The sequence below is a fragment of the Dermochelys coriacea genome, chromosome 9 (assembly GCF_009764565.3).
Source record: "Dermochelys coriacea isolate rDerCor1 chromosome 9, rDerCor1.pri.v4, whole genome shotgun sequence".
In the NCBI taxonomy this organism is placed as follows: domain Eukaryota; kingdom Metazoa; phylum Chordata; order Testudines; family Dermochelyidae; genus Dermochelys; species Dermochelys coriacea.
Window position 1 is genome coordinate 41,129,975 of NC_050076.1, and position 22,656 is coordinate 41,152,630.

Below are 22,656 nucleotides of genomic sequence, written 5' to 3' on the forward strand. Positions count from 1 at the left end.
TGCAGTACATAATTCACCACAACAGATCCACCCACTGAGTTAAGAGGGAGCTGAGAGGAGACTTTTGTTACAAATATTTTTAATGTACTTAGCTAACTTAGGCAAGTAGAGGTTGCTCCAACTTTCATCTCCATATCCCCTTCCACATGCCAGTACTAATGGTTCCTCCCTCCCAGGGTGGAGAGGGGTATCAATGAGTTATCTGAGCATGGAGGGAAATCTTCACAAACAATCTTGGGAGCATCATCCTCTCCTCAGGGTAAGATCCAGGAGGGAGCCATCGGATTCATCAACATTATTGACCTTGTCCAGGGTTTTTGTTGGCTTCTTATTGGTCAAGTAAACTGCTTCAGTTGTATGAGAGTTGTACAAGGTTAGTGTGGTTCTAGTCTACAAAGTGCCATCATATGCTTTCATGTTTATTGTGATTCAGTGATTTCTAGATCAAGTTTGATCATTGATCAGTTGGAAAAGAATTGTTATGCTTGAATATAAGATGGTGTTATATGTACACATACAGATATGCCTGTATACTCTATGTCATATCCATATTATTCATATGTATTAATTATCTGAGAGTGCCTCTAAGGCTCAATCATAAAACTACATTCCTCAGTCATGGTCCTGGGCCTAACATTCCCAGGCCCAGCATAAAGGACTACACATGATTGGACAATAAAATCTGTCCATCAGTTGTACGAGGGAATGTGCAAACTAAGGGACAGATGGGGCACGAATGTACAGATGGTAAAGTAAGGTGACCACATAACAGCGTTTAGCCCACTAGGTCATCTTCAGTCCATGCATTATGGTGGGTAAACATCCTCCCAATAAAAAGACAAAACATGGGGGGTAAGAAAAGGGCCTGAAATATAAGCCAGTGCATCAGAGGCCTGGTGTGAGGCTTGGCTAAAGTAGTAAAAACTTTGCTGATATAAAGCAAAGCTATGTTATGAGCAAGAGGCAGGCCCTGCTCACAGAATTTGGCAAACAGAGGGTTGATATTGCAAAAACACATATTCCTAAGAGGTGCTAGGCGCAAAACAATCACACCAGCACATTCCAGAAGGGTGGGACCAGAACACCCCAATAAGCACATTCCCCAAAGATAACCGGAACACACTGACCCATCCTTAAGATAAGGTCAGGCTGACAGCATGATGGATAGAGATATTTTGATCAAACCAACCGCAATGGGTGGCACCCTAATACGTCAGGGATGATACCTAATTTGTTTGCATTGATATATAAAGATGTATCTCAGACGGAGTGTCTTTGTCCAGCCTAAGGGGCAGTCGAAAGTCCCGCCACTGACTGAGCTGCATCCATTGTCACATGTGCTAGTATAACTGTAGACATTGATATGGGGAACTAGGACTGTCCTTCATTGACAATAAACCTGACCAAGTGCCTTCGTACCTTAACAGATTTTGTGGTCATTGGGCAATTCACTCGAGATCTGCTGTGCCAGCTGTCTGCGCAGAGCTGAGGCAGTACACAGGGAGAACACATACATGCAGCTGATCATCTGATGATATATTCTTTCTGGCTTCATCACCACCAGTAACTAAGAGCTTTAAGTTAAATTCTGCACATACCTGTACAACACCATTGTCATTAAAAAAAAAAGACCAAAAATTTTAACTTTAGGTTTTGATGCCAGAATAGCTTATAGGAGTAAAGTATATAAAAGCTGATTATTATCACTTAAATAAGCAGAAGTTCCACTGAATAAACATAGAGATCCACGCACTTTTGAAAAGTTGGGCCTAGAGGTATTTACAATGCATGTGTCATCAATATTGATATAATCACTCTCAACTTTAAAACAATAGGACAAATCTTCAGATAATGTTAACTGGAATAGCTCCACTGAAGTCAATGGAATTATACGACTGTATACCAGCTAAGTGTCTGGTCCTGTGTGCTGTAAACATGTCTTTATATTACTATTAAAAGAGAACTTTATTAAAATAACATCTAGCTCTTATACAATGCTTCCTACCAGTAGATCTCAAAGCGCTTCACAAAGGTGGTCAATATCATCTTTCACAGATGGAGAAACTGAGGCACTTGACCTGTCATGGCCAAAGTTACACAGCAGATCAGTGGCAGAGCTGAGAATTGAATCCGGGTCTCTTGAATCACAGTACAGTGCATGATCCACTAGGTCGCATGGCTCAAATATATGCACCCCCCCACTAATATTTTTGTTTACTTTTCCCTTAATTTGGACCCTGAAAATCAATGATGGTTATGGTTTGAGTTCTCAGATTTTATGTATCAAACACTTCTGTAGGGGGATGTATGTGGCTTTGGGGGGGTGGTTATTTGTTTATTTTTTAATCTATTTTCATTATAATTTTATAGTGGTGGCAACATTTCCAGTGGTCTTGGGTCTAATAAAATCTTCCTTTAGAAAGATTACATTTTGTGTGGATTTTTTTTAGCTGCAAAAGCCTAATAGAGCTCTACTTTACATTTTTTTAACTGTGATTTTCGTTCAAAAGCTTATAATTAGCTTAAAATTGGGCAGAATTTCACAGGGATGATAGAAGGCACATTGCAAACAAAGGCCATCCCATTGGAGTAGGGATGAAATTCAGCACTGTATGGCAGTACTAGAGCTGTTCAATAAAAAAGGTCACCAGGTTTTTTTGTTCACTCTATAGATAAAATGTATCTTTTTCCTAGCTTCATTTCTAGGAATGGCTGAAAAATTCCAAAAATATTTAGCCTGAGGCAGATACCTGTCATGCAAAATTTTAGTCCAAAAGGTTCAAGCTTGGCAAAGTTTTTTTTTTTAATAAGCAATTGAATGCAGGTCTTACAATGGGAAGTGTCAGACAATCAGCCCACCTGTGTACTAGCTGCACTTGTATTAATACATATATTTTGAAATGGCTAGTTTGAACAATTTTTGATTTTTATTAACCAATTTAAACCATTTGCCAAATTCATGACATAGGTTTTGGATATTAGTTATCATGTCCATGGGAAACTCTTATATTTTACCCCATGCTATGTTTACTTAGAACCATCCTGCAATGCAATTCTAATAAAAAAATATATGGGCTCTGCAATAAAAGTCCATTAAGAAAAGATTTTTTACAATAATAAAATATTTAACAAATAAATCACATGCACAATCAGACCTGCAGTATGTTTGCTCTTACATAGGAAAATACAATACAAGTAGCATCAGCTCTACCTGGAATACTGTGTCTAAGTCTGAGCATCATACTATCTGAAAGATAACAATAAATTGCAGGGAGTTGAGACCTACAGAAATTACATGGCCGGTGGAAGGATTTATTTTTAAGTGACGATTAGAATAACCATGGAACTGTTCCTGTGTGATTCGGAGCACCTGCAACTCCTATTGTTTATTTTTACTTGGTGCTGATATCAAGACAAAACTGTGTATAATTTTAGTTAAGAAACAACAAAGGGAGGAGATAACATCCTACAAGCACTGGAAGGATGTAAACACCAAAGAGGGAAAGGAATAATTTATTGTCACTTAACATTTATATTGAGGTCATGCCTACAAACTACAATTAGGTTGAGCCCCATTGTGCTAGGTTCTGTACAAATATATAAGTAATCACGGTCCCTGCCCCAAAGAGCTTGTGATCTTGGATGAAAACAGGGGAATAGTTAGAAGCAATGGGATGAAAATTGAGAGAGCAAATTAGACTGAATATCAGGAAACACTGGATGATAGTGAAATATATTAGACAGTGGGAGTTTCTCAAAGAAGTGGTGGCACTCTTAAAACTAAATTGGTCAAAACAGTCAACAATGTACTGTAAAGAATAATGCTGCAAGGCAGGGAACTGGACCAGCTTCTCCAGAGGTTGTTTCATATGAACACAGAAACTGCCATACTGGTCCATCAAGTCCAGTATCCTATCTCCAACAGTGGTTGCTACACTTTGATGTAAGATAATTAGGGACCCTTTACAGTATATTTCCTGTTTGGTTTGGGTAGATATCCCAGTCCCGTCTTCACTGTTAACTGAAATGGAGCAACATACTCACTAACTGTCCTTATGAATCAAATTCTACCACCTATGACAAGCCCAAGTAACCAGGCTGGGTGAATGGATTGGGTCCTGTTGCGGTCCAGATGTAGGAAAAGTAAGGACCTCTTCTCTTCAAGCCATGGAGATAGGCTTAAACATGTGCATCTGTTATTCTGGCAGCCCACTCCTTCCCCTGAGTCTGACCTTTGTTGTAATAGTACCTAGTTCCTATATAGCACGCTTCAACAGTAGATCTCAAAGCACTTTACAAACGTGCCATGTGACTATCTCCATTTTACAGATGTGGAACCTGAGGGACTCAGCTGAGAAGTGAGTTGTCAAAGGTCACCCAGTGGCAGAATTAGGAATGGAACCAAAGTCTTCTAAGTGCTAGTCCAGTGCTCTGTCCACTAGGCCACACACTCTCTCTATATAGAGCAGACGAGTCTCTGCTGTGTAGTACACAGTTCCCAGGTAGTGTGGGCCCTCTGCTTGGGATCCTCACAGAAAACCTGCACTACTTCTGCCATCAATTCATTCTTCCACCTCAGAGGGAATGGTGAAGTTTGATTTGACCCTGAATGCATAGCCATACACCTTACCTATAGTTTTTGACTTTATTCCCCTACATAATTTCTAGTTTCTTTTAAAGTTGAAAGTTGCATGTTCTCAGTTACATAGAATTTGTGCTTCAATCATCTCGTTATTTTACTAGTTTCAAAATTCATAGGGAAATTTGCATCCTTCCATACCATCTTTTTGCTATATATATGTTAAGCAACCTTTCAGAAGAACAGCTTGAATGTCAGTAACTCTCCCAGCAATGCATCAATCTTTTTAATAGAGTTCAGAGGGTTTTTTTCCCCCTCCACACTAGTAACTAACACAGACTCTATAAATTCTTGGGGCTTTCAGGCTGCAAATAACAATCTCCTGGATATGCACTTGCATTTATAAAGGTGTTAGTTGCTCAGGGAGTTTCCTGCTATTCAGCATCACCAGCTCATGGCAGGAAGAACGCCTCTTACCCATCCAAAATCAAGTTACTATCTCTGCTGGGACACATTAAGGCTGTTCAAATACTTCAAAAAGTGTAAGAACCAAGGTTTTAAAATTGCCCTCAAAAATATGAATACCCATAATCACACAACACAAACATGGGCAGCCACTGTGTTGACAAACTATCAAGTGGGATTGGCTGAAAAATGGTAATATTTTGCTATGGAAAAATTTTGACAAACAATTTTTGTTGTCATCATCAACATTTTCCTTTGAAACTTTTCAGGTGTTGGGACTGGAAATTATCAGCCAGCTCTGCTGTCAGCTCAGTTTTGCATGTGAACAATGTAGCTGATTTGTGTGAGCAAATCTTATTTTGGAGGCAAAGAAAAACCATATTCATGCAAAGGTACCTGCTTAAATTCTAGGGTAGGCTCTTCTATAGTTTTAGGAGTAGGATGTGGGCATTTGGAAAATATAACCATCCAGAGAGGAATTTTACCTTTAAACACTTTTTGAAGCTTGGAAGAAGAAGTAAGCTAAGAGTGTGGTTGCTCCCTGCCCAATCACATTAGTTCTTGGTACCTCGATCAACTGCTTAATCAACTACACATATACTCATACATTTGTGATGTTGCACTCTATAAGTTTATGGAAATATGCATACGAGTATAAATATGACATAACTGGAATATGCTTTGTGCTAGATATGCCATGTAACGTATTTTTGCAAAGCTTATGATCTACTGAATATATTCATCCTATTTGTAGGCATGTATCATTTTACTATCTGAATTTATGAGCATTTTCTCTATGCTTTTATCTGAAGTGTTTGCTGTAGGAAACACATAAGGGAAGTTTGGCCAACATATTGTGAAGGAGCTATTCAAGGAACAGGGAGTACTGAACTAACAAGGGACTTTGGGAGAAGCTAATCCACAATTGCGCTTTCCTGGGAATGTTCAAACTAACATGTAAACAATGGTGTCAGTTTGCAAAAAGTTGAATCATTCATGGACATGTGACTTGCCAGGTGGCTACAAACTCCATCTTGTTGCTGTGATTTTGCACAGAAAAACAAAGGGGTTTCTGCCCACAAGAGGGAGGATATAGAAGGCCCTGGAAACCTCTCCATTTTGTCTTCAGCTGGCTCAAGAGATGGCTTCTCCACTGCAAAGAAATGTCTCAAAGAAACTGGAACAAAGGACTGTAACTACTGGGTGTGAATGATTGCTGGACCAAGGCCATAAATTACAACATTGGTCTTTAAAGGATTGTACCTGAGATAACATCTAGGGTGAGAAGTTATTATTTGTAACTAGATCCTTAGTGTATTAAGTTAGCTTTGTGTGTTTTGTTTTATTTTGCTTGGTAACTTACTTTGTTCTGCCTGTTATTACTTTAAACCACTTAAATCCTACTTTTTGTATGTAATAACTCAATTTTGTTTATTAATTAACCCAGAGTAAGTAATTTAATACTTGGGGGAGCAAACAGCTGTGCATACCTCTATCAATGTTATAGAGGGTGGACATTTTATGAATTTACCCTGTATAAGCTTTATACAGAGTAAAATGGATTTATTTGGGGTTTGGAGCCCATTGGGAGTTGGGTGTCTGGGTGCTAGGAGCACTTCTTAAGCTGTTTTCAGTTAAATCTACAGCTTTGGGGGCGTGGTTCAGACCCCGGGTCTGTGTTGCAGCAGGCTAGCACATCTGGCTCGACAAAGCAGGATTCTGAAGGGCCAAACTGGCAGAGAAAACAGGCTCAGAGGTAGTCTGAGCACATCGGGTGACAGTCCCAAGGGGGTCTCTGTGACCGAACCCGTCACAACATTGTTTCTGACTGAACATATATTCTCCTTCCAAAAAAAAGCCTAAAACCAGGTAAAAAGAGTATTTCTAAACTCCAGCAAAAAATCATGAATTAGTTAATATAAACCACTCACAGTGCCTAATCGGAGGACCAAGTGAATCTAGGCATTTCTATTGTTAAAAACCTGATAAGCCTGAATTTGTTCTGTTATATTAAAATCTGTGTCTTCATGAGAGAAGAAATAATGATAATAAAAATACGTAAACGCCAAGAACCATGTCCGCTGCTGGCAGTTTCTTCAGCACATTCAGTACTGTTTTATTTCTAGTGTCCTGCACTATGGACTCTGTGACTTCACTAGACCTATTCACATAGTTATAAAAAGAAAAGGAGTACTTGTGGCACCTTAGAGACTAACAAATTTATTAGAGCATAAGCTTTCGTGAGCTACAGCTCACTTCATCGGATGCATCCGATGAAGTGAGCTGTAGCTCACGAAAGCTTATGCTCTAATAAATTTGTTAGTCTCTAAGGTGCCACAAGTACTCCTTTTCTTTTTGCGAATACAGACTAACACGGCTGCTACTATGAAACCTGTCGCATAGTTATAGTTTAGCATGCTATTTAGTGCTTTGCTGAACTGGTGGTAGGAAGCTCAACTCAATGCACGATTGCTCCCTAAACCGTTTGTGCTGCAGTGATGTATGCTATAATACTATAACGTTCTCGGTTTATTGATTTACTCTAGTGTAACTAACTGTAGAATTTGACTCGTATACCATTTCAATGGGGGGAAATTGGGGGGCGGGGAGCTTACTTTGTTTATTGATAGAATTCTGTATCTGTGTTCCATCATTATTCCTGGGATTGATATCAAGCTAAATGGCCTATCATTGCCTTGGTGAGCCAGTTTACTCTTTAAATATTCACACCACTTTTGCTTTCTTTCAGTTTACTGGCACCTTCCCAATTTTCCAAGATTTACTAAAATTTAACATCAATGGTGCAGAGCACTCCTCAGCCAAGTCTCTGAAATAATTACCTTTCATACATGCTGTTATCAACCTCCATAATTACTACTGAAAAAAGTATTTTGTTCTCATCATGTTATATGGACACACTGTTCAGATTGGTTCCATTTACAAAAAAGAAATATTTGTTTTACACTTCTGCCATTCTGTTTAATTTTACCATCTCCAGCTATTAATGGACCTATATCATGATTAGGTTTCCTTTTCCTGATGTATTAAAAAAATCCTTATTAACTGTAACACTATTGGCCATCTGTATTTCATTGATATCTGTAGCTTCTTATAATTACCTGCATTTCTTAACTGTTTATGTATTACAATCTACCACCTCACTTCCATTAGTGGTGTAATAATTTTTACTTTTACCAAGGCTTTCACATCCCCTTATCCCTGGATGATTTTTTTTTAACTAAAGTCAAAATTTTTGCAAAGTAATTTTGGCTTTTCAAGCATCTAGCAAATATTCTTAACCAATTCCCAGTTTTCACTTTTTCTCTCAATCAATGTTGATGATCATTCTAGTTCTGGGATGTTTCCCTTGAACTGTGGAGTGTGCATGGGTGCATCCTTCTTTGTTAGGATTGTTTACTACATAAACGATGTAATCCCAGGTCATAATCACTTGAGTTTAGGCAGCTTTTTAATTTTAGTTCAGTAATCAAGTCATCTTTATTTATTAGCATGTCCGCTAATATGGACTCACCATATACTAGGTACAATATCAGTATTAGAAAATTATTGGAGATGTTCGAAGGCACAAGTGGCAGTTAGGTACTAACATCATTGACTTTTATAGCAATTGGGCCTGGCCTACACTAAAAGGTATGTTGATCAGATACATCATTGAGAGGTAAGAAAAATCCACACCCCTAAGCCAACCTAACCCTTAGTGTAGACAGCACTAGTTCGATGGAAGAAGTCTTCCATTAATCTAGTTACCGCCTCTCAGGTGATTACCTAAACTGATGGGAGACCGTCTCCCATCGGCATAGGTATTGTCTACACTGAAGTGCGAGAGTGGGGCTGCTGAAGCATTTCAAGTGTAGACAAGTCCTTAGTTGTGCCTAGGAGAGTTATGCAGGAGTTGTGATAATAGAATCCTTTCCTACTCTTGGCTGTAATGGGACAGCAGATGTACCCTACTGTATTGAGTTGCAATAGCATCCACGGGGAATTTGAGTTTCGCCAGTGGATATGGGTAGTCACAGATTAGTCAGTCATATGCTCTCCATCCTACCCTATCTTCCAGAGGCCTTGTAGACTAGGAGAGATGGCGATCCCATTAAGAGCAGCTCTGTGCATAAACTGTGGATTATCTCACCTACAAAGTGGGGGGGGGAGATGTTGTGAATAGACAAATTTTAAAACTATAACCACGGAACTGAATTCCTCAGATTTATTTTCTTTCAAACTGGTGTTAATTGATTCAGGCCAGCTGTTTCCTCTGGTAAGCTCTTGGCTTTGAAGAAGGTGATTTGACAGCCACCTTCATTACCTGATGTCTTGTTCAGCATGGTTGGTTACAGATATTTCAAATGACAAATGGTTATGAAACAACGATGGCTCATCTAATATTCAATTACATATACATCTTTCATTTTTTCACCTTGGCAACTCACCCAACACGAATGGATACTCACTGTTCCCTAAAAAATTACATTGGTCCTAAACTGCAGTGCAATTTGATACTGTACAGGACCTCTGTCTCTTTACTAGCATAGAGTGCTTTAAAGATATTCAACTTCTGTGTTTCAGCTTCTGTCACACTCATTACCTTGAAGTAATTATGTAAATATTGTACTGCATTAAACTCAAATGGAAGCTTTATTTATTTATAAATCTAAATTTCAATTTCAAGTCATGCATCTGGAAAATCTGTGCGCAAGATGAGAGTGCGCCACTCTCTCCCACCCCTGCTGAAATTGAGTAGTAAGCAGTATATAAGTAAAATTGTCCCATTCTTTGCTTTGCCTGTTTATAGAGGAAAGGAATGCAATAAATTGGGCTGTAGACATCCAATCACTATAGGATTTGGCTATACTTGCAGAAGGCAGGCACTGAACGGTGTGTAAGGAACTTAACACATTTTCTATTTAAAAGAGGCAATCCTGGGGAAAAAAAAAGAATGGAACAGAGATAGAATAAGTGAAAGGTTTTCATTTTTAAAGAAACTAATGCCTCCACTAGCCCCACAAAATTAATCAAAAACATTAAAGCCTGCAGGGTACCTCACATGGGTATAAATCAAATGTGGCTGCTATAAAAATGAGTGGAGCTGCTCAGGTATAAAACTGGTTTAAGTTAGATCAGAATTGGGCCTCTGTTTGGTTGTGCTTTTGCATATTATGTGAGGCCCGATGCTGCAACGTGCATCTCTTGTGAACTGTTAAGCACACGAGTCTCTATGGGAGCCAAGGGCTTCCAGGAGCTCAAAGAAGATTTTCAGCATCTTCCAGGCTTGTCAGGTCTTTTTGGTGTAATTTATACACTTGAGTCTCCTAATAAATGATCTCTTAGTCTCCTGTAGTGAAATCTGCTCACCTCATTATGTGCCAGAAGCTATGCAGTAAGTACCACTGATAAACAGACGGGATGGAGGGAAAATAGTTTAAAATTGAAGTTATATTTATTTCCTGACCTGTGCATCTAATTGCCCTTCAATTAGCATGTTGTGCCCATGCATCTTGGAAAAACAGACTCCCTCCAGTGTTTGTTTGCAGGCTAAAAATAAAGGGGCTATAGCTCCATTGACTTAAAACCATTGAAAATCTGGTGCAAAAAAGTGTTACTGGGTCAGCTTCAAGCTCTGATGGAATGGTTGTATATTGTCCTTGCTCTTCATGTCCAACTCATCTGTACAAATAAATGTAGTACACAGATTGAGAAAAACATGGAACCTGTGGAGCGGATTCCCGTTTCCATCTAGCAGTAACATATAAAACAAAACCCATGTCAGGAAAACACGAAGGCTGCAAAGTGAAGCGCTCAAGTCAAGAAACAACAAAGTTACACCTTGCATGCCCAGTTGTAGCTGTGTCCTATCATGCAGAGGCATTATAATACAATCTCTAATTATCTGACCCTATAGTCTTTCCACAGGATCCTAGCCTCGTTCATTGCACATAAATGGTGCATGGTCAGTTTTGCCACCTCTTAGGGAAAATGTATTCTCCATCAAAATTCATAAAAAGCAAAAGCTAATTCTTTCATTCCTAGTTGTAATTAATATATAACTTAGGCCAAATATATGCACTGAATTACAGGGACATAAAAAGAATTTATAAATGTCTAATTGCAGTACAAAAATGTACATTGAATTAGTATGATCTTTACTTTTTTTCCTCCTCTTGCAAAAATCACTTTTGAATTTTTTTTCAGGGCTGTGAATCCTAAGAGTATGTGATCTATGCCTTTCACAACATATTATGCACACACAGCAGGAGGAAAATAATGTTACGGGACTAAAACAAGTATTTTTTTTTTTGTTAAATATCCATTGACTTTCAACCCTCTGTAATGGGAACATGCACATTATTACCAAATTGTTACATTTCAATTCAGTTGTGCAATACACTCTGTGTTCTGCATATGGACTTGAAAAGGAAGTGAAGCTTTGTACATAACATTTATGACTACTTCTTTTTTTATAAAGACATTTTAAAAATATAAAGAGGAGTGTTGGAGAAGGATAGATGCAGATAATCACTGGGGTGGCAGTAACCCAGGAAGTCCTATGCCACTGGAGAGGGTAACAAGTAATAGTAGTACAGTGGGTGATGAGTGCTTAAAGGGTTTTAATTAAAGGAAGGATAGTTAAGTTTTAGTATCAGAGGGGACAGGGGAATGAATAATAGTCTTCAGTGTCCAGTGAGGGACCATATTTAACACCTCAACTACTCCATTTGACTTCTAATCCTGCTTCAATGAGAGCTGTATGAATAAGAAAAACCTGTTTTGGAACCTTGTCTTAATATACATTACATAACATAATGACCTGGTTGATGCAGGCCTTTAGCCTATATTTTCTAGAGTAATTAGAGATTTTTTTAGAGGCCTCAATTTTTTGGATGCACATCTTGAAACATCGCTGAGGGCAGGTGCTCAGCACTTCTAAAAATCAGGCTCCAGTAAGATGTTTTGCAGTGAGCACCCAAAAGTAGAGGTGCTCAAAATTACTAGTCTCTTTTGAAAATGTAAATGTTTGCAAGTAGTATCTCTAGATGTTGTCGAAGTTTAAATGATCTGTCAGTAAGGGGATGAGCCTACATCATTTACATTACATGAAGTATCACTGATAGTTTAGTGACTGGCAAAGAGGATGAGAAGATGGATTTCCTGGGGTCAATTTTTGGCTATGCCACGGACCATATGTGACCTTTGGAGACACTTGTGCATGGTTTGCAGTTCAGAAATCCCTAATTACTCTAGAAAATATAGGCTATATTTTCTAGAGTAATTAGGGTACACAACTCCCAGGTATCTACTATGCCTATTTCATCCCATGCCATGCAGCTGTCTGGCTTTACCTTAAGGCAAACAATAACTTATTCATATGTATGATTAATATTTTGTATTTCTATTGCACCTTTCATCAGAGTCAAGTACAGTGGAACTTTAATTACCTTCTCTTCATTACAGTAAATAGTAATACTATACCCACTTTACAGCCAGACAGCTGCATGGGATGAAATAGGCATAGTAGATACCTGGGAGTTGTGTACCTGTGTGGTGAATGATATTTGTTACTCCAGTACTGTAACCTGCTGTGTTAATTGGTGTATAGTTTCTCTTACTGTTGGTATTTACCCCGAGTAACTATTTTGTTTTTCAACAATATACTAGTTGCCAGTTTTTTGTGACCTTCATGTAAAAGACCTTCAGGTAAAGTGAGCATGATCCTCAGCATGTGACTGAAGTGCAGAAGGACATATTCCCCTCTTCGTCCCTGCTTTTGTTACTAGGGATGAGTACCTTTTGTGGTCATGCGCTCCTACATTCATTAATATAAACCCTGTGCAGCCTGTCACCTTTTATCTTGCACCTAACGCTCTCATTCTGCACTGTGCAGGATCAAGATCCAGGAATAGAGGCGGCAGGGTGAGATATGAACTTCTGGCACAAATTACAGATCTTTGTAGAATGGGCTTTATGAGGTGCATTAGTACCATGTAAAGTGTGTTGCTGGCCCATATAGCTCTTTATAAACAAGTTCAAAATTGGCCTCTTAGCAAGTAATAATCAAAGTATTAACGTAGGAGATTCCTGCAATGAAAATGAAGAAGTCAGTTTGTATTTTTTCTTTAAAGGTGCTATGCACTACAGAGCTGGCTTCTGAGATTTGCACTTTATATTTTCATGTAGAGCACAAAATTTTCCTCATGTTTTGGTGCTATTTCTAGACTAAAGAAGGCAAAAGACAATGTTGAGATTTATTTATTGGAAGGATGTTATTTTGAAAAGTTTACTTTCAGATCTTAGGCTTCATGCTAGCTTCAGTCAAAAATATAATAGATTTTTTCAGTCCTTTTTCTTTAAAAACAAAACATACTGTCTTGTTTCTTTGAAGCTTAGAGCTGTTTAAAGAAAGCAGATTGAATACTCCTCAGCAAGCCCCATCTGCCTCTGGCTTTCCCATGCCCATCTGGAGTAACTACCTGGAATTGGGGAAAAAGAACACAAATTCAGAGTTAGGAATATTTTAAAATACATACAATTTGCAGGGACTTGGTATCTCAGGTATAAAATGATGGGGTAATAGAGTTCTTCAAAATGTGGTCTACATTTTCAGTGGAGCTCAGAGTCAGATTTTCAAGTACTCATACCCACAATAGAGGGTAGATTTTCAGAACAGCCCAGCTACCACTTATGGCCAGATTTTCAAAAGAACCCATTTTGAGCTCTTGAAAAATCTACTTTGCTGCCTAAATGGAAGCGGATCTCTTTTGAAAATCTGGCCCTTAGGGAAGTGGAAAGTAAGCAAAAGCCAATTCATCCGATGAAGTGAGCTGTAGCTCACAACAGCTTATGCTCAAATAAATGTGTTAGTCTCTAAGCTGCCACAAGTACTCCTTTTCTTATCACCAGATGGTGGCTGTTTGGTAGTCTGTATACAATTTAATTATTTTTGAAATGTACCTAGCACCAGCCTGTAAGTGCCAATTGCATGTCAGCTAGGGAGAGATTTTTAAAAGCACTTAGTCCCAGTTCCCCAAAGGTATTTAGGCACCTATTGTCTATTGAAGTCAATGGGAGTTAGGTACCCAAATGCCTTTAAAGATCTAGGCCCTGTGGCATTTAAGAGTGTAAATCCCACTGAAAGTCATTGAGACTTGTGATCCTAAATTCCTGAGGTGCTTTTGAAAAGCTCCTCCCTCGTTCTTCATGGACAAGTGTCCAATCACAAAAAATACCATCAGAACTCAAACTAATTAGTTGCCAAGTTGGCCGTCTCATCAGTCAGGTTTAAAAATGGGCATGACAATTGACCTTCATCCCTAGAAACAGCCTTGGTAGAATGGGGTGGAGTCACATCTGCAGCCTTCCTTACACTACCACGGGCTGCACTGCAGTTGTTCCATTCACAGAGCAAAATTAATTTTCATTGTTAACCTAGGAACTTTCTCAAGGACGAAAATAACTTAAACAAGCCACATTTCTAATTAGGGACTAGATTGGGCAATTAAAGCACAGCTGTGATTGGTGGCAATACAGAGCGATCCCTCCCCATGGTTCCTAATGTACAGGGGTAGTATGCAGTCTGTGCCATCCTTCAGGACCCCCAGCATGCCCAACCTGTGCCATAGGCTTGAGGTGGGAGCGGAGTGCCTCACTTCTGGGACAATGTGCTTCCCAGAAAGGATGTCTGAAGGGAGCAGATCCTGTGCTCCTACTGCTTAGAGACTGTAATTATCTGTGACTCTTGTGTGGGTATAGAGCCTGGGACAATCTGGCCCTGATATAATATGTCTTTGATCAATTCTTTTTGGATAATTGGATATGTCAGAAAATATTTTATTGTTTTGTATAAATAAAACGTCTTATATTTAATGTAAATGCACCATGAGAATGTAACTCTTCTGAAATTTCCATACAGCTGGTAAAGTAAAACATTCTGATTTTATGCAAAAAGAATGGTGGTAAGTTATTTTTTTAAAAAAGATCTATAAATGTCTGTCAGACATGCTTTCTCATTTTCATTTACTATGGAACTCTTTGCTTATGTAAATTACAGCAGACGTTAAGCAAGCCTGTGTTTCTATAGAATATTAATACAACTCTGCTGCCTGGAGAAAGAACTGTTTTCAAAAGAAAAATCAATATAGTACTCCAGTGTGTCAGATAAAAAAGAAAATACTGTGTTGAATATGTTAAGTATGGGAAGTAGAACTGTTCTGGTGGTCCAGAGGTGGTAGTGTTATTAGCACTCACCTAGTGAGTTATCTAAGTGCCATTTCAAAGCTAGACTCTTACTAAATCCAGATGACAAGGGACTAGGAGCGTTGGAAGGATAAAACTCTGAAGTGAAACAAGGAAGCAAAAAGGGAGATTGTTCTGCATGGAACTACAGAGTGAAATCACCCTTTCACAGAGTACTTATGCAAAGGGCTATGTATTGAAGTCACACATAAACCCTTTATTGGGACTCAAATGGTGCATAGAGCCTTTTACTGGCTCTCTGCACTGGGATGATTTACTCTTGTATGTGTAATGGTTCCAAGTGGAAAAATAAATGGATTGAATACATGTTTTTGGCCAAGATTTAGAACACAGAGGTGACATCTGTATGTGGTGCTGGGTGCTCAGCATTTGTGATTAGGTGTTTGTTTTTGAAAATCTTGCTGTTTATGTATTTTTTTAAAAAAAAAACATAAACAAACAAGAGGCATTTGATGAGGGTGCTGAGGGACATTCTGAAAATGTCAGTCTAATTCTCTTTGATTGTAAACACTTTGGCGGCAGGGACTATCTCTCGCTGTGTGGCCATACAGCATGTAGGACACTGGGCCCCTAGTCACAGTGTTAGTTAAAATATATTATGTACTTGCATGAAGATTGTAACCATGGTGCAGCTCTAGTGTTAGCAAATTTGGATCAGAAAAAATAATCTGAGAAACCCAGTACCTCTCAGGATTATGGGCTAGTATGCTGAATCACTTTCCTGTGACAGCACCCCATGGCATGTGTTCTTGTTCATGGATAGAGACAAAGAAGAATTGGAACATAATATAGGAGGATGGAAAGGCAAAATAACTACAGAAAGAGGGACCAAGATTTTACTGTACCTTACAAATGTCACTCCATTGACCTGGACCATTTATATTGATGGCACGAACTTTAAAGAGATATTCTGTGTTTGGATCCAGATTATGTATCTCAAGGTTCTGATGCTTTATACCATGCAGTTCTCCAGCTAATTGTGTCTGGACAATGTTATCAGGACTAACAGAAACCACTTCATAGAACTCTACATCAAAGAAATCCACGTCTTCTGTGGGACATGTCCAGTAAATCTATGGAGGGGAAAAAAATCTACATTGTCCAATTATGATTTATTTTCTTTCTTTTTCATTTCAATTTTTTTATTTTATTTTTTTTGGAAGCAGGCAGTGGCACAACTTACCACTGCTTCTGCATTTAAAAATTAAAACACGCCTAACAAAGCATGTAATAAGTGAAAGGCAATGACATGTGGGATTGCATTTTGAAAAATGGTAAGCAGCTTCTGGGAAGTTCAGAGCACACTCATCTCTCACACTGAAATTGATATCTGGTGTAAGCATTTAGCACTTTCTATGACTTATTTGGCATCTCAACTAATTGGGCTTCTAATAGGTGCTGAGAGCCGATTTAATATATCAAATGTAAAAAAACAATTTTTAAAACATCACTCAAATAGGACCCAGTTCTGAGAGATGCTGAGCAAAACATAACTTGATTTTGTATGAGCCACACCATACAATGCCCTATTATGCCAGTATTTAATGTTAAAATATATCTACTTCGTACTGGACCTTTCATTTAGTAAATACTCATAATGGCCCTATTGACTACAATGGGTTGTGTCTTATTTATGATTTCCCAATGAACTTTATCAACATTACTCATTCACAAAATAAATGTTTTAAGCTATATTAAAAGGAAAACCAATTTGGCCAGGACCAACCAGAACCTGGTCTACATAAATTTTTAATATAAACACAAGTCTTACTTTGGCCGCCCTTGGATATACAACAGTCTGGTAGATGATAACTAGGCCTGGAACCATAGATCCATTGTCAAATGGTTCTGGATTGTGAATGATACTGCAGCTTTGATGGTTTCTTTCTTTTCTTGGAACTTGAGTAGATGCATCCCAAAATGCAAACATTTCATTATGCTCTTTACGATGAGGGGGAGGTGTGGAATTTGGTCTTCCATACATTTCTTTCCTCATCACTCTTGTTTCATATTGTGAATTTAAAGTTGATAAAGATGGACTTCGGAGCACGGTTGAATGTTTTTCTAAATGGGTACTGGAAATTTTCTTTAGAATCATTATGTCTGAATTACAGGGATAAGGAGCTTTGTTTGCTTTATCCGCTGATTGCTTCATTCTGACAGGTGATTGGAAAAGGTCATGCAAGTTGGCTGAAAGATCTTCAAAGTTGAGTTTAAGGTTCTGAATGGGGTCTTCTTTGAGTCGTGCGCTGGGCTGATAAATGTTAGTAACTGCAACTTCTATTTCATTTACCAAAAGGTTTGCAGACTGCAGAAATGTAATCTGGTTTTCCTCCTTCAAAGCCTCCTTAGAATACTGAATAAGGCTATCCATTTGAGAGATTTTTCTGGATGTTTGTGTCACATACTCTATAATTCCTTGCTCTTTTTTAAGTTCAATGTTCTCAAGCAATTCCATCATCTCCTTCTCTTTTTCATGGAGAATGTTCCGTAATTTGAGAAATCCATTTCTGATCTCCTTTCTTTTAGTTTCTTTGTAGGTCTTAAAATTTTTCTTTAGCAAAAGGATTTCCATTAGGTCATTATCAACCCCATATCGGACTGTAAAACAAAATCAAGCCAATTATTTCAACATCCCATTGAAATGTTGTGTAGCAGTTAGCAGGACTCAAGCTGGCCTAGTATAGCATAGTGGGACTTCAGGATTGGTAGAACATAAGACGAGGAATCAGAATTCTGTTTTACTGTCAGTTGTGCCACTGCTTGCTAAGTGTCCTTATAGTAATGATTGATTACTTTTCAAATTTGAATGGATAAAGTTAGGGACCTGAATAGAAGTGACCTACTTTCAACAGGTGCTAGAGCTCAGCACTTCTGAAAATTAGGCAGCCATTTCTTTAGATGCCAAAATGGATATGTAAATTTATGCATCTAAATCCCCAAATTCAAAAAATTTGGCCTCATCCTCTTAGTGCCTCAATTTGGTCTTCTGTAAAATAGATCTGATAATGCTTATATACCTCACATGGGATATTTTCAAGCTTAATTTGAGTGATCATAAAGCCCAGAGTAATCTTTGTGAAATTTACTACGTTAGTGCAAAGTATTACTCATTATGAAAACCATACTAGCAAATAGCAGCAGTTATTTGATTTTCTTGTTTTGTTTTTTATTCCACCCATCTGTCTTTTCAAAGCTTGTTGTAGGGATTTAGCCATGCAACTCCCATTGAATTTAGAATCTGGTGCCAGGGTAATATCCTGGCTAAAAAGTTGTAAGCAGGAGGGAAAAGGGGAGGGGCAGGATTCTGGGAGAGGGTCTGATGAGGGAAACAGTAACTGGGAGGGAGAGGCATACAGTATCTGGTCTTGAAGTGGGGAGCATTGGGTAGGTAAAGGAAAGGGATGAATGGAGGGGAATGTCAGAGATGAGGGGTGCTGAGGATTGAGGTGGATGGAGGGTGATGCAAGGAAATGTGGGGAGGTGTCTTTTAAATAGTAAGGGTCGATTTCTGGCCCATACTATAAGCCCTTTGTGGTACTTTGGCAGTGTAAAGTGACACTAGAGATGCCACAACTATTCAGCTAAAGAGTACCCCGTGTGAGGGAATATCTGACTTAGCTGGCTCTGGACCACCCCAGGACAGAAGGCATATCTGTGAGAGAGAGCACAGCCATAGTGCTGTGGAACACCAATAGATACTGACTGGTACAGCACCCAGGCATGACTTGCTAATGACTGCAGCAGTGAAGCCTTGTGTTGATTTCATATCTGTCAGAGCAAATCCTTTCAGTGGCTGTCATGTGTTAATGTGCTTTAAACTTGTATCGATATATCTGTTTTTGTATAGATAGGGTAATATTGTTTCAGCTGGACTCCCCGAAACACATTTTCAACAACAACTATTTTAACGAAGTTCTTTGCAAATTTCCAATTGATAGATGATAAAGATAGGAAATTTGCAAAGAATTTCGTTAAAATAGTTGTTGAAAATGTGTTTCGGGGAGTCCAGCTGAAACAGTATTACCCATCTATACAAAAATCACATAGCCAGTTAAAAAGACAAACATCAGAGTTTTTAAAAACACTGCAAACAAGCAGAAAAGCTGACATAGGAACCTTTTTTAAACTTGGCAATAGCACTGAAGAGTGAAGCAGCCTCATTTGAGAACGCCACTGGCAAGGGTAGTATCTCATGATCATTGTGCGCTGAGTCATTGCAGAACTCACAGATTAGCTCATGGTCATCTAGACAGTACTTAGAAAGGTTTGAGTTGGGATGGAGTAAACAACAGCACTCTCCTTGATCTTCTCGATAGGCTTTGGTAAATATGTGGTCTTGAGTGGTGATCTCACTGTGATATAACCTTAGACACTCGTTACAAAAATTCAGTCGGCATGTGAGACATCTCTTGGATGCCTTCTTTGTCTTCTCTTTGCAAACTTGACAATAGATTGGTGCTTGGGTTTTGTCAAATCTCCACCTCAGAAAGCCATGTCTGCGCATGTATCTCCTAGCCAGTTTGGCTCTCAGGTAATTCATCCTCAGATGAGTTTTATTAGTGTAGGGGAGGCAGTGTGCTTTGACACACACTGGGCATACAATGATGAAGAAATTCTCAGTTACTTCAGCCTGGGCTTTGCTTTTACTTATACACTTCTCACAAATGCAGTGGTTGCATGGTAGCATAAATGGGTAGAGATACAGTTGTTTACACAATGGACAAATGAGTTGGTCACGAAAAGCATGTCCTGATGCATCCCTCTCCAGTGTAATGATTGATGTGTCACTTTTACTTCCAAAGGTTGGCAAGGTAACTCTTGAACTGAAAACAAAAAAAAAATTGGATACTCACTAAGAAATAGATTCTAATGTACACAATTCTGCTGTACAACCTCATCCATTTTTATTTTTCCAAGATTTTTATTTCAAGAAACAGGTTATGACTGTGCTCTGTTCTGCCAGCATTGCACACAAGTGAGGTGTTTTTGTTCATGGTAGTAGTTGCACATTTACTACAGGTTTGTACAATGCATGCAAAGCTGCCTGTTTTCTTTTTCAAGATGTTCATTTCCCCACTACCACAAGTGTTGCAGCTATTACACAAATGTCACCATCCAGCACCTATATTTTGCTCATCTATTTTTCTTGTTTATATGCTTTGCCGCTTAAAATTACTATAATGAGTTATGATTCATGTGAATAGTAGAATAAAGAGTTACCTTAACCACTGTATCTAACTATCCTTTGCCTTACAAGGGGAATCAAAATCGGCCTCATAATGGAACCCTATTGCCTACTCAAGGATCTTTGTGGAAAAAAGTTTAAAAAGTGGCTGGTGATTTTGGGTGTCAATTTTTGCAGTGCCCAGCTAGGGATGCCTTAACGGGGCCTGATTTTCAGAAAGTGCTCTGTAAATATCTCTGCTCTGTAAATGCTTTTGAAAATCTTGGTCAACTGTCTCTCCATCATAATTCCAATGAAGATGACATAAACTCACATGGTTAACATAGTCACCAGAAACATGAGATAAAATCACTGCCTCATCATTCAATTTTTGTTGTAGACTTGGGTGGGTTGGACAGCCTTGTACCCACTCCCTGCTTCCATAATACTGCTTTCACCACTACGTATCTTGTTGCTGCTGTTTTCAATCTCATATCTCCTCCCACACACACACTCCAAAACTGCTGCTCCTCCCCCTCAGTTGTTGCCCATCCCCTTCCCCATATACAAGTTAATGTGTGTAATATCATTAACTAAACAGATTCTTCCCAGTGCTGCCCTTGTTCTACCCACTTGTCTCCCCCACTTTCAGAGCCAGAGTTACATATTTTAAAGGCAAGAATCACTTACGGGTCATGTATCTCTGAAGATCAATCAGTTCTTCTCCACTCACGGTCTAAATCTTTATAATCATTACAACTTCTTTGGTCTGGCTCGTTTCTTAGAGCCCTAGGCATACCATTGCAGTAATTTCTTTTCACTGTCTGCTCTTCAGTTTAACCTATGTTCAGTACTGACATTTTCCCATCCCTCCCTCACCCCAAGATCATTATCATCCCATTTTCCACTCTTTTTTCAGAACATTTTATGCAGTTGACTTTCAGTTTCCTCTGCTCCCCTACCCTGACCACCATTTTCCATTAGTCAGTATTTTTCTCTTATTCTCACTTCACATTCCTCTTTATCAAACATGTCTCTTCTCATTGTACAGTCCATTCTTTCCTTGTCTCAGGCTTTTACTCAATTAGAGCTTGTGGGAATTTTTCAGTTAAACATTTTTTTCACTTAAATGTCAATTTGTCAAAACCAAAACTGTTCACAAATCAAATGTCCTGTCTTGAAAAAATGTCAAGAAAATGTTTTGAAATTGTCAAAAGATTTTGTTTGTTTTCTAAATGAAAAATTCCAGTTTCCTGGTTCAAAATAACATTCTGAAATTTTATGCTTAATGGGGGTTAAAAGAAAGGGGGGGAAATCAACAGCAAAATGGAGCATTTTGAAATTATTGAAGCAAAACATTTCAATTGATGCAAAATGAAATAAATCTTCAGGGTCTGGGTTTTGGTTTGGGATTCACAAATTTTTTAGATTTGTTTTTTTTTGTTTTTGTTTTGTTTTAATTTTTCTTCCTTGATTCTTGATTCAGGCATGGAAATTTTTTTTCTGGATGGGAACACTGTCCTCCCACTACTTCAGCTCTACTTTCCATGCCCAGCTTGGTCACACTGAGAATAAGTGACAATTTTTGATTTGCCCTCTCCCCAAAATGCAGCATATCCATTGGAATGCAATATGTAAAAAAGAATCAGACTCATTCTTTGAATGCACTTACTGATGTCTCCATCTGGTTCTGGGAAGGTATGATGCATAGATGGTATTCCTGCAGCATCTGCTCTCATAATACTGAAAGCTGGTGTTCTCATCAGTGGTACAGCAACAGCACTTGCAGTCTGGGTCATTTGAACAGGAGCAGCAGCACCAACGGCAATTGGGGTTCTCTGAACATGAGCAGTGACAACATTGGCAAGTTCTGCCTTCTGCATATGGGCAGGGGAAACAGTTGCAATTCCGCTCCGCAGTAAAAAGGAAACGCCAACATGAACAGCATTCTTCATCAGTCCTTTCCAATGGTGGGCAGCAATGGCAGCCCAGGCAACATGGCCAACTTAGGCATAAAATACTGGCCATTGCTCCACAAGACACACGGAAGAAGGTTCACTGATCCTTTGAAGCCTACCCTCACTTTACACTGTAGCACTTCTAAAACACATGAGACTGGTTTGATGACTCAGGCTTTGTGTTGGGATAAATGGTTAACACTCCAGTTAGGAATAATGAT

At 38.7% G+C, this 22,656-nt stretch overlaps 1 protein-coding gene and 1 long non-coding RNA gene across 2 annotated transcripts; one reads left to right on the plus strand and one right to left on the minus strand.

The window, feature by feature from the left end:
* Positions 1 to 6,285: 6,285 nt before the first annotated feature.
* On the plus strand, positions 6,286 to 20,851 carry LOC122455761. The gene is made up of 3 exons (XR_006274218.1): positions 6,286 to 6,457; positions 9,087 to 9,089; positions 20,841 to 20,851. It is a non-coding gene; the product is annotated as an uncharacterized LOC122455761 (long non-coding RNA).
* On the minus strand, positions 13,301 to 22,565 carry TRIM42 (tripartite motif containing 42). Its single transcript, XM_038416537.2, has 5 exons — positions 22,150 to 22,565; positions 19,430 to 20,136; positions 17,082 to 17,911; positions 16,156 to 16,383; positions 13,301 to 13,527 (listed from the first exon to the last, which is right to left on the minus strand). Exons 1-5 carry the CDS (start codon positions 22,503 to 22,505, stop codon positions 13,441 to 13,443), a joined length of 2,208 nt encoding a protein of 735 aa, XP_038272465.1. The 5' UTR covers positions 22,506 to 22,565; the 3' UTR covers positions 13,301 to 13,440.
* Positions 22,566 to 22,656: the final 91 nt, after the last annotated feature.

What these genes read in the sequence shown, in the direction of transcription:
- TRIM42 (XM_038416537.2), bottom strand. Translation starts at nt 22,505, where the DNA reads ATGGCCAGTATTTTATGCCTAAGTTGGCCATGTTGCCTGGGCTGCCAT. An exon ending in AGAACCAGATGGAGACATCA is followed by an intron (nt 20,137 to 22,149) that starts GTAAGTGCATTC and finishes TTTTGTTTTCAG; the next exon opens with TTCAAGAGTTACCTTGCCAA. An exon ending in TATTGCCAAGTTTAAAAAAG is followed by an intron (nt 17,912 to 19,429) that starts GTTCCTATGTCA and finishes TTTGTTTTACAG; the next exon opens with TCCGATATGGGGTTGATAAT.